Source organism: Malaclemys terrapin, chromosome 9, assembly GCF_027887155.1.
Source record: "Malaclemys terrapin pileata isolate rMalTer1 chromosome 9, rMalTer1.hap1, whole genome shotgun sequence".
Classification (NCBI taxonomy): domain Eukaryota; kingdom Metazoa; phylum Chordata; order Testudines; family Emydidae; genus Malaclemys; species Malaclemys terrapin.
In genome coordinates, this window is record NC_071513.1 from 52,318,618 (window position 1) to 52,335,297 (window position 16,680).

Genomic DNA, 16,680 nt, shown 5'->3' on the forward strand with positions numbered 1-16,680 from the left:
CAGCTTGTCCAGCAGGGATGTTTAAGGCCACGCAGGGTGTGGGGAGCTGTGCCCAGTGTCCCACCAACAGTCGCTCCACGTCGGAGGCTTCTCCCATCTGCACCTGCCGCAATGGCTACTATCGTGCTGATTTTGACCCACCAGAGGCAGCCTGCACCAGTAAGTAACAGTGTCCCAATTACACAGATGGGGAATAGAGAGCTGCAGTGTATCATTATTAGACAGTGGCCAGAAGAGGAAAGGTGGTTTAATTATGAAGGCTCAGGGCCAGGTACTCAGCAGATGCTGTTGCATTAAATCACTGAGCTATGTTAATTTACCTCAGCTAGGATCTGCCCTTCAGGCTGCACACTACAGGAGGAGTCAGTGAGGGATAGACTGCAGAGTTTTCTAACTGTGGCTCTGAGATGCATCTTCACTGTATTCCTATAGAGCTGGGAGAGCCCACATGCTGAAGATTTTAGACATCCAAAGGCCACATGAACAGTGTTCAGTAGCCATCTGTTACCACATGATATGACACCATCTTCTCTGTTGAATGGAAATGTGCCTAGTGTCATAACATCAATACTAATCCTTTTATCACTAGACTGGCATGAGCAGGTGATCGTGCATCAACTTCTGCTTCTTTGCTAGCAACTGGTTCTTCTGATAGCAGTTTAGTGTACACCACATTCTCAATAATGTCCTAGTTCCACAACCCAGACATCAGTCAGTCCAAACTGGAAGATCTCCCAGAAATATATATTTCTTAGTGGCAATGTCTGCGGTAGGAGGCAGATAACCTCCAATTCTAATTTATCCTGGGGATTATCTACCACTGCTGTCTTGTTCGTAGTCTTGTTGATGGAATGTTCTTTTACAGGGGCAAGGAGTATGTTAAGCATTGGTATTCTGCGTGGCTTTGCTTGAAATGAATCATCTTCCTCGGCTGTCTACTGTAAATAAGACGGCAGAAGCTATCTTAAGTCTGTCGCTCCATAAAAAATCAGCTTGATATAGAAAGAGCCCATTGCTAGTCAACAGCTGCTGTGTGCTTCTGTGTATTTGAAAGTGTATCATTCTTATGAATATTATTTATTTGTATTAGCATAGTGCCCAGGAGTCCCAGTCGTGGACTAGACCTCGCTGTGCTAGGTGCTGTACCTACACAGCACAAAAAGACAATCTAGTGTCAAACTTAACTTCTGGTCAAACTCCCCGCTAAAAGGGTGTAATAGGCCTTAGCCAGGATCCTAAAAATGAGCAAATTAGCAAACAGGTGTGCAAAGGCCCCTTCTACTTCCTCCCCCAAAAGTTTTAAAAACCATGTCCTTGTTTGACCCACTGGTCTGTGTTACATGTACCCCTCTGTGCCTGATCCACAGAGAATGTGAGTCCGTTTCAGATCTTACCTGGAGAGCTGGGTTCTATAGCCCAAGCTGCAGAGACCCTTGGCTTCTGCTCTGGAGATCACTCAAGCAGGATGGTGGCTGTGCCTTGGAGATTTACAAGCCCTGGCCTGGACTTGCTTTCCTTCCAAGTGGGGTGAAAGGTCACAGGGACTATATTGCAAAACAATTGTTTTTGCCATTAAAAATAATTGAGATGTGAAAACTGGGAATTTCTTGCTTCCCCTGCTTTTCCTCTTCTCTGGCATCTTGTATTTTATTATTTAATAAGTGCGGCATGAGCACTGAATTATATTTCTAGGCTGGTGCTCTTTAATAAAAGTGAATTTTCAATTGGTCTGTGTTTGTGGCCTGGTTTATTGTCATAAAAATACATTTTTCAAGAACAATTGCACAGTTGCTTTGTGGGTTTATCCTGACATCGGCATGTCTTGAAAAAAAGAGATTGGATGTAACTAATGTTCATCCTTGTGCTTCCCTATGCACCCAGCGTGTGTGTGTGTTCAGCATAACCACACAGAATCCTGCAGTATTGCTTGTATCTGCTTATATACTGCATGGCTAAGGAAGATCTAAAAGTATGCATCTGAAATAAGAGATTAATTTCTATATTTTGCTTGATCACTTTAGCTGTCAGTGGCAGAGGAAGTGCTAGGCATGTAGAACAATTGTAAATAAATCTATTTTTATTGCATCTTGTTCCATAGCTGATTTACAGTATGCAACATCAGAAGAGTACTGTATAAAAAAATCTGTTGGTAAATTTTTATTTGTTCTAATGAAGGCTTAATTTTAAAATGTTCTAATTTGAGGTACCAGCTGTTCTGTTTCAGAGTGGTTACATATCATAGACGTAAATAATATAGCATATCTGCTCGTAGGTAATCCTTTGCAGTTGTAAGTAGCTTTCCTGCACTTTATTTATTTTAGTTTTTCTTTTAACCCACGTTCATTAGTGAACGTGGGTTAAAAGGAGAGGCTGAGGGAACTGGGATTGTTTAGTCTCCAGAAGAGAAGAAAGAGGGGGGATTTGATAGCTGCTTTCAACTACCTGAGGGGGGGTTCCAAAGAGGATGGAGCTCGGCTGTTGTCAGTGGTGGCAGATGACAGAACAAGGAGCAATGGTCTCAAATTGCAGTGGGGGAGGTCTAGGTTGGATATTAGGAAACACTATTTCACTAGGAGGCTGGTGAAGCACTGGAATGCTTTACCTAGGGAGGTGGTGGAATCTCCTTCCTTGGAGGTTTTTAAGGCCCAGCTTGATAAAGCTCTGGCTGGGATGATTTAGTTGGGAATTGGTCCTGTTTTGAGCAGGGGGTTGGACTAGATGACCTCCTGTGGTCCCTTCCAACCCTGATAGTCTATGATTCTATGATTGTATGAAAGGGGCACTGTCCAAATTAAAATCAAGGGCCAGACCATCAGATGCTATAAATTGGTGACGATCTATTGTCTTCAGTGAAGATTTGTCTATATGACTTCTATGGAGCTATGCCAAATGACCTCAGCTGAGGGTTTGTGTGCCCTTTTCCTGATTTTGTATTAATGGCACTTTGGATTATTGAAACTGAAATGATGTTTCAGACCTAACTTCTTCACTTTGCTATTTAGTCACTTTTTTATGTCACTCAATTTAGCCAGAACAATTAGTCCAGTTTGTTTGTGCTCCACCCATCTGAACCTGCAACTTAATGGGCTGCTCTGCCTCAGGCAGTGGGTGACAAAGGAGGTGCTCAAGGAGCACTCAAGGAAGACAAGGACATTGCTGAAAAGCTAAAGAAATTAAACTAAATACATTTTTGGTATCAATCTTTGCTGCAGAGGATGTGGGGGAGCTCCCACAGCTGAAATATTCCTTTTAGGTGATAAATATGAGAAACTGTCCCAGATTGAGGTATCAATAAAGGAGGTTTTGGAACAAACAGGTAAATTAAATGATAAGTCACCATGACTAGATAGTATTCACTCAAGAGCTCTCAATAAATTCCAATGTGAAATTGCAGAACAACTAACTGTGGTATACTACCATTTAGTTGGGGTTGGTCCTCCTTTGATCAGGGAGTCAGGCTAGATGACCTCCTGAGGTCTCTTCCAACTCTAATCTTCTATGATTCTATGATTTAAATCACCCTCTGTATGAGATGATTGAAGGATAGCTAATTATTTTCAAATGCACCAGAGGAGATTCTGGCAATTACAGGCTGGTAAAACTAATTTCAATATCAGACAAATGGGTTGAAGCTATAGTGAAGAACAACATCAGACATATAGATAAACATGGTATGCTGGGGAAGAGTTAACACAGTTTTTGTAAAGGGAAATCATGCCTCGCCAATCTATTAGGATTCTTTGAGGGAGTCAAAAAGCAAAAGGGGGAGAAGAGGGAATGAGCAGTAGGAATGAAACTGGAAAGGTGAGCTATCTTGAATAATCAGGATAAGAATCTGTTGGATACCATGATAAACAGTTAGTTACTCACAAAAGCCAATATCTTTAGCAGGAATCTTAATGAAAGAGCTCTGCCCATATATTAAAGGGACATTACCTTTAAAAACTATACTTTAAATGAATTTAGAGGCTCCAATACAGCAAAGCACTTCTCTTTAAGCATGTGAGCAGCCCAGTTTACTATGTAGGCACGTGCTTCAGTGCTTTGCTGGACAGGGGTCCACGTGCTGCTGAACTTTGCAGGAGCGACAGTGTCTGAGACTTAGACTTCATCCACAGCCTTCCGCTGATTTCAAGGGTCTGTGGCTCAGGTGCTTAAGTCCTTTATTTACGGACAGAACAGGTCTGGCATAGACAGTGGCAGATTCCTCACATGCTCTACCAATGTGTTGCAAGGCTGAACTGAAGGGGTGGCACACAGTAGCACTGGTAACAGACTAACCTTGACTTGGTGGCCCCAGAGATCTGACCTAGGTTAGGGTTAAAACAGGTTATGCCCTGTTAGATGGCACTACCCATTGACTCCACTGACTCCTGCTATAGGGCCAGATTTTCCTCTAGTGTAACAGCATAGCTTCACCGACGGCAGTGGCACCAGCCCAACTGAGAATCTGGCCCATCATCTTTAAGGGAGAAGGGAGTTCCATGTCTGCATGTTCAGCCCTTGGCCTGCTAGCCGAGATCGCCAAAGAAGGTGCCAATTAAAAGGAAATAAAGGGACTAAGTTAATTACTTTGAAAAAGTATTACTTTGTGTTATTTGTAATATCCTGTTAAAGATTTGAAAATACACATTTCCTTCTCAAATACATTCCAAAAAGCATGTCCATTAGCAAACCTCTGATATTTTACACTCATGAGCCTGATCCATTCTTTACATTGTAAACTCTTCAAGGCAGGGATTGTGTCCTCTCTGTGTTTGTCCAGCACCCTGCACAATCGAGCCCGAGCTCTGAGTGTGGCTTTTGGACACTACCATCATGTAAATATTTACTATTGATAATAATAATGATGATCCTGCTCGCATTAAACATCAGTGGGGCAAATTGATACACTAAAGAGTAATAAGTCACCACGAGCAGACGGCATTCACCCAAGAGTTCTGAAGGAACTCAAATAAGAAATTGCAGAACTGCTAACTGTGGGATGTAACCTATCACCTAAATCAGCCTCTATATCAGATGACTGGAGGATAGCTATTGTAACACCGATTATTTTAAAAGGCCCCAGAGGTGATCCTGGCAATTACAGGCTGGTAAACCTAATTTCAGTACCAGGCAAATTGGTTGAAACTATAGTAAAGAACAGAATTATCAGACACATAGACAAACACGAAATGTTGGGGAAGAGTTAACACAGCTTTTGCAAAAGGAAATCATGCCTCACCAATCTATTAGAATTCTTTGAGGGAGTCAACAAGCATGTAGATAATGGTGTTCCAGTGGATAGTGCACTTGGACTTGCAGAAAGCCTTTGACAAGGTCCCTCACCAAAGGCTCTTAAGCAAAGTAAGCTGTCATGGGATAAGAGGGAAGGTCCTCTCAGAGATCAGTAACTGGTTAAAAGACAGGAAACAAAGGGTAGGAATAAATGATGAGTTTTCATAATGGAGAGAGGTAAAAAACGGGGTCCCCAAAGGATCTGCACAGGGACCTGTGCTATTCAGCATATTGAAAAATGATCTGGAAAAAGGGGTAAACAGTGAGGTGGCAACGTTTGCAGATGATACAAAATTATTCAAGATCCAAAGCTGACTGTGAGCAGTTACAAAGGGATCTAAAAAAAATTGGGCAACTGGGCCACAAATTAGCAGATGAAATTCGGTATTGATAAATACAAATTAATGTACTTTGGAGAACACAATACCAACTATAAATACAAAATGATGGGATCTAAGTTAGCTATTACCACTCAAGAAAGAGATCTTGGAGTCATTGTGGATAGGTATTGGAAAACATCTCAATGTGCAGAAGCAGCAGTCAAAAAAGCTAACAGAATGTTAGGAACCATTAGGAAAGGGATAGATAATAACATATAAAATATTATAATGTTATTATATAAATCCATGGTATACCCACACCTTGAGTACTGTATGTATTTCTAGTCACTGCATCTCAAAAAAAAATATATTAGAATTGGAAAAAGTACAGAGAAGGGTAACAAAAATTTTTAGGGGTATGGAACAATTTCCATATGAGGAGAGATTAAAAAGATTGGGACTGTTCAGCTTGTAAAAGAGATGACTAAGGGGGGGATATGATAGAAGTCTATAAAATCATGAATGGTGTGAAGAACGTGAATAAGGAAGTGTTATTTAGCCCTTCACATAACCCAAGAATCAGGGGTCACCCAATGAAATTAATAGGCAGCAGGTTTAAAACAAAAACCAGGAAGTACTTTTTTACACAGTGCATAACCAACCTGGTGGAACTCCTTGCCAGGGACTGCTGTGAAGGCCAAAACTATAACAGGGTTCAAAAAAGAACTAGCTACGTTCATTTTGGATAGGTCCATTAATGACTATTAGCCAAGATGGTCAGAGATGCAATCCCATGCTCTAGGTGTCCCTAAGCCTCTGACTGCTAGAAGCTGGGACTGGATGATAGGGCATGGATAACTCGATGATTGCCTGTTCTGTTCATTCCTGATGAAAAATCTGGCATTGGCCACAGTCAGAAGACAGATACTGGGCTAAATGGACCATTGGTCTGACCCAGTATGGCTGTTCTTAAAGCTCTTGTTGACTTGCAAAGGTGTCAGATCAGGCCCATATTCCACACCTTAAAGAGAGCATAGTCAGTTTGTTTTTGAAATTCTTTCCCTTGTTTTAAGTTGTCCCCAGTAGGGATGTAACATCCCATTGCAGCTCAAAGCAAATTCTCAAGTTTGAGTTTTAAAAGCCCCCTGGAAAAAATATGATTTATAGATGAGATTCTGACAACAACAATCTTGTATAGTGCCGAGGTAGTAGTGCCTGGGAAGTTAACGACAGGAAGGTTATTTTACCGGGAGGATTTTCTAGCAAACTGCTTTTCTCACTTTCCTAGACCTTTATTTACTGGGCAATCTTGCACAATGCCTGCATTATGCTGAGCTGTAACTAATGTTGTCAGCTCCTCACTCTCCTTGGCATGAAATAAAACTCCACTGATAATAATTTAAAAATAGTAAAAAGAAATAAAGGAAACCAAAATAAAGATGATACCTAGAACAATTCAGGTCTAACAGATGATGCGGAAAGGTTCATATGGTTAAAAATGTAACAAGGTATGTATTTGCACACACATGCCTTTCAAAACTATAATTCGGAGACATAATTATGTTTTCACCTGCTCCACAGTTGCCCCCACCCACCCTCTTCATTTAAAAAGTCAGAATTAGTGATTTCAGAATTACACATTAACATTTTTTTTACATTTACTCTGGTTAAGTTTAGCAGTTGTCCTCTCTCCCAGTTCTTTGCCTTGTCCCTTCCCCACACACCCTATCTTTCCCACTGCAGTAGATATTTTGAAAGAGTACTCAGGCTGAAAAGTATTGATTAAATAAATTATCATCATTCTGGTACCTAGGATCCCCAATCAGTATTGGGGGCCCCAATGTGGTAGGTATGGTAACAACATAAGTAATCCCTTCCTGGAGCACCGATGAGTCCCGAAGAGTGGAGCACCCCGACTCCCCAATTTTTCCTCCCTCCTATGTGACTCTGGGGCCCATCTGGGGAGTTGGCACCAATGGACTCTGGGGGTTTTGTGTGCCATCTCTCTTCCTGTAGCTGGAGGCCTAGCCATCATAGCCTGGTCCCTTCCTCCTAAACTCTGTTCCTGACCAACCTCAGCACCCATGTCTGGGTGGTCCCAGACACATGCCGGATAGCCTGGGGTGCAGTTGGCTGCCCTGGCATGTCAGTCAAGCTCCCAGCCAGGTAAGTCCTCCCTGTCCTCTACATAGGCTGTCTGTGCTCAGACCCCTCTGTTAAGCAGATATTTGGGGTCTTGGGAGGTTCCTCTCTTCTCTGGAGCCTCCTGATCGGCTCCCCGCTCAGGGTAATCAGGAAAACATGTTCCTTTGTTAGTTGCCTCAGTTTCCTCAGTTGTTGCTTCTGGGATGGTGTCTCTGGGAACTGCCCCCAAACTGCCTTTATAGAAGAGGCAGTACTGAGTAGCCATCGTGAAGGGAGAGAGAATAGGGTTCACGCGCCTTCCTCTCTTTCTCTTCCGCAATCTGTGGGGGCAGAGGGGACTGACTTGAGGAGTTAGAGTGGGAGTGGGAGGAGGATATGGTGAGAAGCCCAAATAGGAAGGCTCATTGGGGTACAGAGAGCTGGCGTCAACATATGACAGGCTGGTAGGGCTGGTCCCAGAAGCTCACAAACTCTCTGCCAGCTTGCTGCTGCCAATGTCATAAGAATATAAGAATGCCCACACTGGGTCAGACCAATGGTCCATCAGCCCAGGATCCTGTCTCTGACAGTGGCCTGTGCCAGATGCTTCAAAGGAATGAACAGAACAGGGCAATTTTGAGTGATCCATCCCCTGTCATCCAGCCGCAGCTTCTGGTAGCTGGAGGTTGAGGGACACTCAGACTATGGGGTTGCATCCTTGACCATCTTGGCTAATGGCACTGGTTGACCATGTGTTGAGTGAAGACATACTTCCTTTTGTGTGTTTTAAACCTGCTGCCTATTAATTTCATTGAGTGACCTCCAGTTCTTTTGTGTGGAGGGGTAAATAACACTTCCCTATTCACTTTCTCCTACTATTTATGATTTTATATATCTCTATCATATCCCCCATTAGTCATCTCTTTTCTAAGCTGAAGAGTCCGTCTTTTTAATCTCTCCAATGGAAGCTGTTCTACACCCCTACTCATTTTTGTTTCACTCCTTCGTAGTTTTTACAATTTTAATGTACCATTTTTGAGATGGGGAGACCAAAACTGCATGCAGTATTAAAGGTGTGAGCATAACATGGAGTTATGTAGTGGAATTACAATATTTTCTGTTCTGTTATTTATCTCTAGGGTAGTGTTTTGGTTGTTTTTTTTGCTCGGCCAGCAGCACTCGGCTTTTTTTTTTTTTTTTTTGCTCCCCTCCCCCCCCCGGTGTCGCCATATTTTCTTCCTCTCACTTGGTCACCCTATTTATCCCTCTCCTAATAGTCCCTAATATTCTTGTAGTTTTGTTGACTGCCACTGCACATTGTTTTCAGAGAAATATCTATGATGACTCCAAGATCTCTTTCCTGAGTAGTAACAGCTAATTTAGACCCCATCATGTTGTATGCATAGCTGGTCTTATTTTTTCCACCGTGCATTGCTTTGCACTTCTCAAGATTGAATTTCATCCACCATTTTGTTGCCCAGATACCCAGTTCAGTGAGATCCCTTTGTAACCCTTCACAGTCAGCTTTGTACTTAACAATCTGAAGCAATTTTACATTGTCTGCAAATTTTGCCTCCTCACTATTCATACCGTTCCTAGATCATTTTTGAATATGCTGAACAGCACAGGTCCCTGAACAGATCCTTTGGGGACCCCACTATTTACCTGTCTCCATTATGAAAACTCATCATTTATTCCTACCCTTTGTTTCCTGTCTTTTAACCAGTTACTGATCTCTGAGAGGACCTTCCCTCTTATCCCATGACAGCTTACTTTGCTTAAGAGCCTTTGGTGAGGGACCTTGTCAAAGGCTTTCTGCAAGTCCAAGTACACTATCCACTGGAACACCATTCTCTACATGCTTGTTGACTCCCTCAAAGAATTCTAATAGATTGGTGAGGCATGATTTCCTTTTGCAAAAGCTGTGTTAACTCTTCCCCAACATTTCGTGTTTGTCTATGTGTCTGATAATTCTGTTCTTTACTATAGTTTCAACCAATTTGCCTGGTACTGAAATTAGGTTTACCAGCCTGTAATTGCCAGGATCACCTCTGGGGCCTTTTAAAATAATCGGTGTTACAATAGCTATCCTCCAGTCATCTGATATAGAGGCTGATTTAGGTGATAGGTTACATCCCACAGTTAGCAGTTCTGCAATTTCTTATTTGAGTTCCTTCAGAACTCTTGGGTGAATGCCGTCTGCTCGTGGTGACTTATTACTCTTTAGTGTATCAATTTGCCCCACTGATGTTTAATGCGAGCAGGATCATCATTATTATTATCAATAGTAAATATTTACATGATGGTAGTGTCCAAAAGCCACACTCAGAGCTCGGGCTCGATTGTGCAGGGTGCTGGACAAACACAGAGAGGACACAATCCCTGCCTTGAAGAGTTTACAATGTAAAGAATGGATCAGGCTCATGAGTGTAAAATATCAGAGGTTTGCTAATGGACATGCTTTTTGGAATGTATTTGAGAAGGAAATGTGTATTTTCAAATCTTTAACAGGATATTACAAATAACACAAAGTAATACTTTTTCAAAGTAATTAACTTAGTCCCTTTATTTCCTTTTAATTGGCACCTTCTTTGGCGATCTCGGCTAGCAGGCCAAGGGCTGAACATGCAGACATGGAACTCCCTTCTCCCTTAAAGATGATGGGCCAGATTCTCAGTTGGGCTGGTGCCACTGCCGTCGGTGAAGCTATGCTGTTACACTAGAGGAAAATCTGGCCCTATAGCAGGAGTCAGTGGAGTCAATGGGTAGTGCCATCTAACAGGGCATAACCTGTTTTAACCCTAACCTAGGTCAGATCTCTGGGGCCACCAAGTCAAGATTAGTCTGTTACCAGTGCTACTGTGTGCCACCCCTTCAGTTCAGCCTTGCAACACATTGGTAGAGCATGTGAGGAATCTGCCACTGTCTGTGCCAGACCTGTTCTGTCCGTAAATAAAGGACTTAGGCACCTGAGCCACAGTCCCTTGAAATCAGCGGAAGGCTGTGGATGAAGTCTAAGTCTCAGACACTGTCGCTCCTGCAAAGTTCAGCAGCACGTGGACCCCTGTCCAGCAAAGCACTGAAGCACATGCCTACATAGTAAACTGGGCTGCTCACATGCTTAAAGAGAAGTGCTTTGCTGTATTGGAGCCTCTAAATTCATTTAAAGTATAGTTTTTAAAGGTAATGTCCCTTTAATATATGGGCAGAGGTCTTTCATTAAGATTCCTGCTAAAGATATTGGCTTTTGTGAGTAACTAACTGTTTATCATGGTATCCAACAGATTCTTATCCTGATTATTCAAGATAGCTCACCTTTCCAGTTTCATTCCTACTGCTCATTCCCTCTTCTCCCCCTGTTGTCCTGTTATGTCATCTCCAAAATCACATTAGCTAACTCTAGCCAACTTGTAATACTTTGCTGTATCGCATTAGCACGGCCCCTCTGCTGCCACACCTCGAAAGTTCATGCAAGCCCTTTCCACTGAGCACACAGGCAAGCCGCATTGCCAGGAAATTCCTGGAAAATACATTTATTCCGCTGAAGGAAAAATTAAACAAAATGGTTTTTTTTAAGGACAGCATTTTTCTAGCCATTTCAACAAAATGTTTTCATCTGCTGTAACTTTGGCAACAGGTCAGAGAGGCGCCCTGAATGCCTGTCTCAATGTGATTAAGGGGGGAAGAGGGAGAGAGCAGAGAAATGGGGTGTCAGGAGTGGGGGAGAACAGCTGACACCCCCTCAAGGGTTTGAGGAGAGGTAGGTTGTTGGTGGTGACAGCTTCCGTTAAATTGTTTGGATTTACTCTCTCAGAGAGAGCTTACGGGAAGCCCAGATCTAGGTAATACTCCCTGTTTCCACTGGGCAGGTCGGAGTGTTCCACAGAAGAGTTGTCCAAAAGGAACTAACTGGCCTTGACAGCTCATTTTGTGATTGTACTTTAGAAATGACTTACTTGCACAATCCATCTGCTCAAGGTTCTGCTCTGGTCCCATCACCGCAGTATCCGAGCCCTCACAGTCAACAGTGCGTTTATCCACATAACTCCCCTGTGAGATAGGGAAGTACCATTACTGCCCTGTACAGACAGGGGAGTTAGGCACAGAGGGCCAGGGTTTTAAAGGTATTTAGGCGTCTGCAGATAGATGCCTAGTGGGATTTTGAAAAACAGCTCTGTAGATTAGGCACCTATCTCCCAGTGACATCATTAGTTAGTTAGGTGCCTAATCTACATAAATCTTACTAGGCCCATGCCTGCATCCTTTGGTGCCATTTGACTTCCGTCACTGGGCAGCTTTCTTTGCTCAGAAAATGTGTGTAATAGTGTTGATAAGATTCTATTCCAGGCTAACGGAGCCAGGGATTCAAGATTTATTCCTCCAGTTTCAGATCATAGCTAGGCCCATTCATGGGGCGATGCAGGGTATTCAGGACTGAAGAAATAGGGAATCATTTGGGTGGGAAAGTCTCTCTCCATCTTCATAGTAGTGTTGGTTTGTTCGTGAACCGTCCAATGATATTAAGCCCACAGCCTTCTTTGGCAGCTCATTTGATCACTGAACTGTTTTTGTACTTACATCATTCCTCTAATATTTAACCTGCTGTAGCCTATGCTATCCCCGCTTGTTCTGTCCTTGATGACTAATGAGAGTAATTGGCCCATCTCCTGTTAATAACGTTCCTCAGCATATGTGTTGACAGTGAGCATGCCTCCCCTCAGACTTCTTTCCTCAAGACTGAGTGCGCTCACTCCCGCAACCTTACCATGTAGGTCAAACCTTTTATCATTGTTATTGTTCTCCTCTGAACTCCTTCCATTGTGTCTCTGTCTTTTTTAAAGTGCGGAGCTCAAATCTGAATGCAGAGGGCCAGTTGGAGCTACCCTAGTGCTGAGTGGAGCAGAATAATTACCTCTCTTGTTTAATGTAACCCATTGTTCTGTTTGCTTTCTCTGCAGCAGCCTCACAGTGTTGACTCATTCCATTTATCCTCCCTGCTAACCCCCAGATCTTTCTCCATGGCACAGCTGTCTGGTCATCAGTCCCCAATTATATATTTGTGCATTTGATTACTCTGTCCTACATGAATCTCTCTGTATTTGTGCATATTGAATCTCACATTATTCATTCCTCCAATGTATGCCAACATTGCTGTATTTAATTCCTCTCTTCCAAAGCATTTGCGATCACTCCCAGCTCAGTGTTGTCTGCAGATCTGATCAATATACTCTCCATTCCAATATCCACCTTGTTAATAAGACACTGAATAGTACTGGATGCAGAAAAGACCCTTGCAGGACCCCATGAAATACCACCCTCTCAACTTGACACATAAATAACTACTTGCCATTTCTGACTTTTTTCAATCACCCATTATGTGTCCCTTTTACAGCAGTTCCATCTACACCACATTTCTCCAACTATGATAATCTAGCTATTGTACTTATACGGCCATCATTACTGTAGCAGCTGAGCACCTAACATTTGTCAATGTATTTATTCACACAACACCACATGAGGTACAGCAGTACTTTACCCCTCTTTTATGGGTGGGGAGCGAATGGGCAGAAGACTAAGCAATTGGCCCTAGCTCACAAGAGTATGCTGTAGAAGAGCAGGGATTTGAATCCAGGTTACTGGCACCCTATGTTAGCATCCGTACCATGGATCTATCCTTCCTTTAGCATGTGAAGGACCTATTTTACAATGTACTGTGTGTCCCACATTTGTTGTCTACCTGATGAGAGAGTTCAAGATGATATAAGCCTTAAGTCTGGATCCTACCTCCCATTGTAAAGAGATTGGTACCAACATAGGCAGATGGGGTGCCACTAAAGCAATAATCTGTGAAAGCGTGGGACGGAATGAAACATGGTGACTGAATTTTTCTGTTCCCAGCGGAGTTGGGTGGACCCGTGAGGTTGGGGTTGAGCTCTGAACAGCATTGGGAAAGCCCAGAAGTGAATGGCTACAATTACTGGATTCCCTTATCAGCCTCAGGAAGTTGGTACCAAGAAAGCAGTACGCTTGTCTAACTGCACATTTCTGGCCTGTTGAAAGGGATTATAACTCCCTGTTGCTTCACCTTTCAGTTTGAAGGCTGCATTTTCCTTATTATGGGCCTAATCCAAAGCCTTTTGAAGTCAGTGGAAAGAGTCCCATTGACTCCAGTGAACTTTGAATCAGCCCCCTATGATCTTATCATGTTCCCCAATCCTGGTTCCCCAATTAGTATACAATAAAGCTCAATATTGTATCATTTCCTGACAGGAACCTTATCAACTGACCTGCTTTTCAACAGGTGTCCCATCAGGGCCCCGCAACGTTATCTCCATTGTCAATGAGACGTCCATTATCCTAGAGTGGCACCCACCCCGGGAGACAGGCGGGCGTGATGACGTGACCTACGACATCGTCTGTAAGAAGTGCCGGCCTGACCGCCGCAGTTGCTCCCGCTGCGATGACAACGTGGAGTTTGTACCCAGGCAGCTGGGCCTGACGGAGACCCGGGTCTTCATCAGCAGCCTCTGGGCCCACACGCCGTACACCTTCGAGATCCAGGCTGTTAATGGCGTCTCTAGCAAGAGCCCCTTCCCCCCGCAGCATGTGTCGGTGAACATCACCACAAACCAAGCTGGTGAGTCCCACAGGGGCAATGTGTACATACCATGTGCCATGTGGGGGGGTCGTTAATGGGGAAAAGGGAAACTAGGGCTGGGTTCTTCTAACAGAATATTCTAGGAGTGTGAAACCCCATATGACAGCATTACAGATATTAACTGAAATGCAAGAGAATAAATATAAGATGTGTACTCACATGCATATATGTATACATACGCAGGCATATGCCCACACACCTAACGTGTATACACACACACACGTACACATGAACATACCACACAATATCCATCTGCAAGGCATATTTAAGAATTCTTTAAATATCAGTGCAGGCCCACCTAGACATAAGGCAGCGTCTGGGCTTTGATGTTTAGCACCCACCCATGACCTGCATGGCACAGTCAGATTCTGAAGGATCTAGCCTCGTACTACAACAACAAAGGACATTTCTAGCCCTTGTTGTGAAGAAAAGCTTCCTAAGTGTTCTAGGTGTCACCAATGCGGTTATGTCTGCCGGAGGGCTTGTCTACACTTGAAATGCTACAGCATTGACCTAGTACTGTCTAAACCGGCAGTTAGGTCAGCCTAGCTACGTCTCTCAGCGTGTGGATTTTTCCCACCCCTGAGAGACGCAGGTATGCTGGTGTAAGTTCCTAGTGTAGACCAGCCCTTGGTCCACAGACAGCCTGAGAGAAGTGTACTCTCCCCACTTACCATTGGGATCTGAAGTCTAATGATGACCCCCTCAATGTTTCCTTGCTTATCATTTCAGTGGGTGGAATGGGGAGGTGGTTGAAAACCGGGACTTGCTTCGGGGATGGAAATGCAGAGGGCAGAAAGGAGAGGCATAAAAAGAGGAAGGCGGGCAGCGGAGGAAGGAGAATGGAGAAGGAAGAGAAATAAGAGGAATAAATAGTGCTGGCCCCTAAGGAGTATGTCTACACTGCAGCTGGCAATGTGCCTCCCAGCCTGGATAGACAGACGCACGCTAGCTCTGGCCAGCCTAGCATGCTAAACGTAGCAGTGTGAACATTGTCGCATTGTCTAGCTACTCAAGTGCAGGTCCACCTGGCTCCCTGGCCCTAAGCTCAAGTGGCTAGCCTGAGCCACTGTCAATGCCACAATGGCCACACTCCTATTTTTATTGCACATGCTTGAGCAGAGCTAGCGTGTGTCTGGGAGGCATGCTCCCAGCTGCAGCGTAGACAGACACAAGAGGAGCAGATTTTCACGGTAGGTGATGCTGAGTGGACAATAACTCACGGAGCAAATAATGAACGACGCTGACGACTGAACGTTCAATCCTACATAAAGGGCAGACTCTTTCCTGATCTTGGTGCAAACCTGCCACTGATGGTGGGAGCCCCACTGGGCACTGAGTGGAGTATAGATTCCTACATTTATATCTTGACCAAAAGGCCAGAATTACACCCAGAATTCAGCCCTCTCTACAGAGGGAGTTTGACTTCCCTGCTGCAAGGTGTTGAGTAAATGAGGATGCTTGAATTGCATTAGGGGTGTCACAACTAGGTACAGTGGATTTGTGACTGAAACAAGAGCTCAGCTTCAGAGCCAATGCCAACAATGCAGTAAGAAGCACCCAGGGGTTGGTTCATGCTTGCTCATGCAGGGAGGTGTAATTTAAAATGCAGTGTGCTAGCCAAGACCCTGCAGTCCAGGGGGCTTTCAAGCCCCCCATGGAAGGAAGGTAGGGGAACAACTTTTCCCCAGCTCTCAGGGTTTCTGCTAGGGTAGAAGGAGCTGAAAGTTGCAGTCAGGGCTCCAAGTAGGGCACTGCTAATGGAGGGATGTACTCAGTCAGTGTATCCCATAGCTGCATTGACCATATCCATTTCCTGCACAGATTCCTCCACGTTTTGGACAGTGCTGAAACCTTGCAGGCCACTAGGCGGAAGGGACCCGGTGGCTGCTTTGCACTAGTGTCCCCTGGCGGGGTTTTCTGGGGCTGGTACAGACACTGGGGTGAAACCGGCATTAAAACCCCACTCTTCCAATGAGGTCATGTCCAGAAGTGCCCAGCTCATGCTGGTGAGGTCTGACGTGTGGGCATGGGGCACCATGACCAATATCACTAAAGTGGATGAAATCGGAGCAGTTCTGTGGAGTGGATTTCTACATGTGGCAGTGATCCCTGTGCTAAAATCAGGAGGGAAGCACAATGCACGATCCCTTCACTTGCTCCTCCTCTGTTTCTTTCTCTTTTCCTCTCTGCTCCTTTTCTGATGCCACTCTGCTTTTTCTCTTTCCTTCCTTTGCCATTAATCTCGTTTTTCCTTCTCTCGCTTGCCCTCTCTTCCTCCTCTTCAGCTTTTTTCATCTC

General features: G+C 44.0%; 1 protein-coding gene across 3 annotated transcripts in view; it reads left to right on the plus strand.

Moving 5' to 3' along the window:
• Window positions 1-16,680, plus strand: part of EPHB1 (EPH receptor B1) — a 365,030-nt gene that overhangs the window by 256,806 nt on the left and 91,544 nt on the right. For all 3 annotated transcript variants that reach the window (XM_054040375.1, XM_054040377.1, XM_054040378.1), the window contains exons 4-5: window positions 4-159; window positions 14,023-14,358. In XM_054040375.1, coding sequence (XP_053896350.1) covers window positions 4-159; window positions 14,023-14,358 — 492 coding nt within the window. The remainder of the gene's footprint in view (window positions 1-3; window positions 160-14,022; window positions 14,359-16,680) is intronic.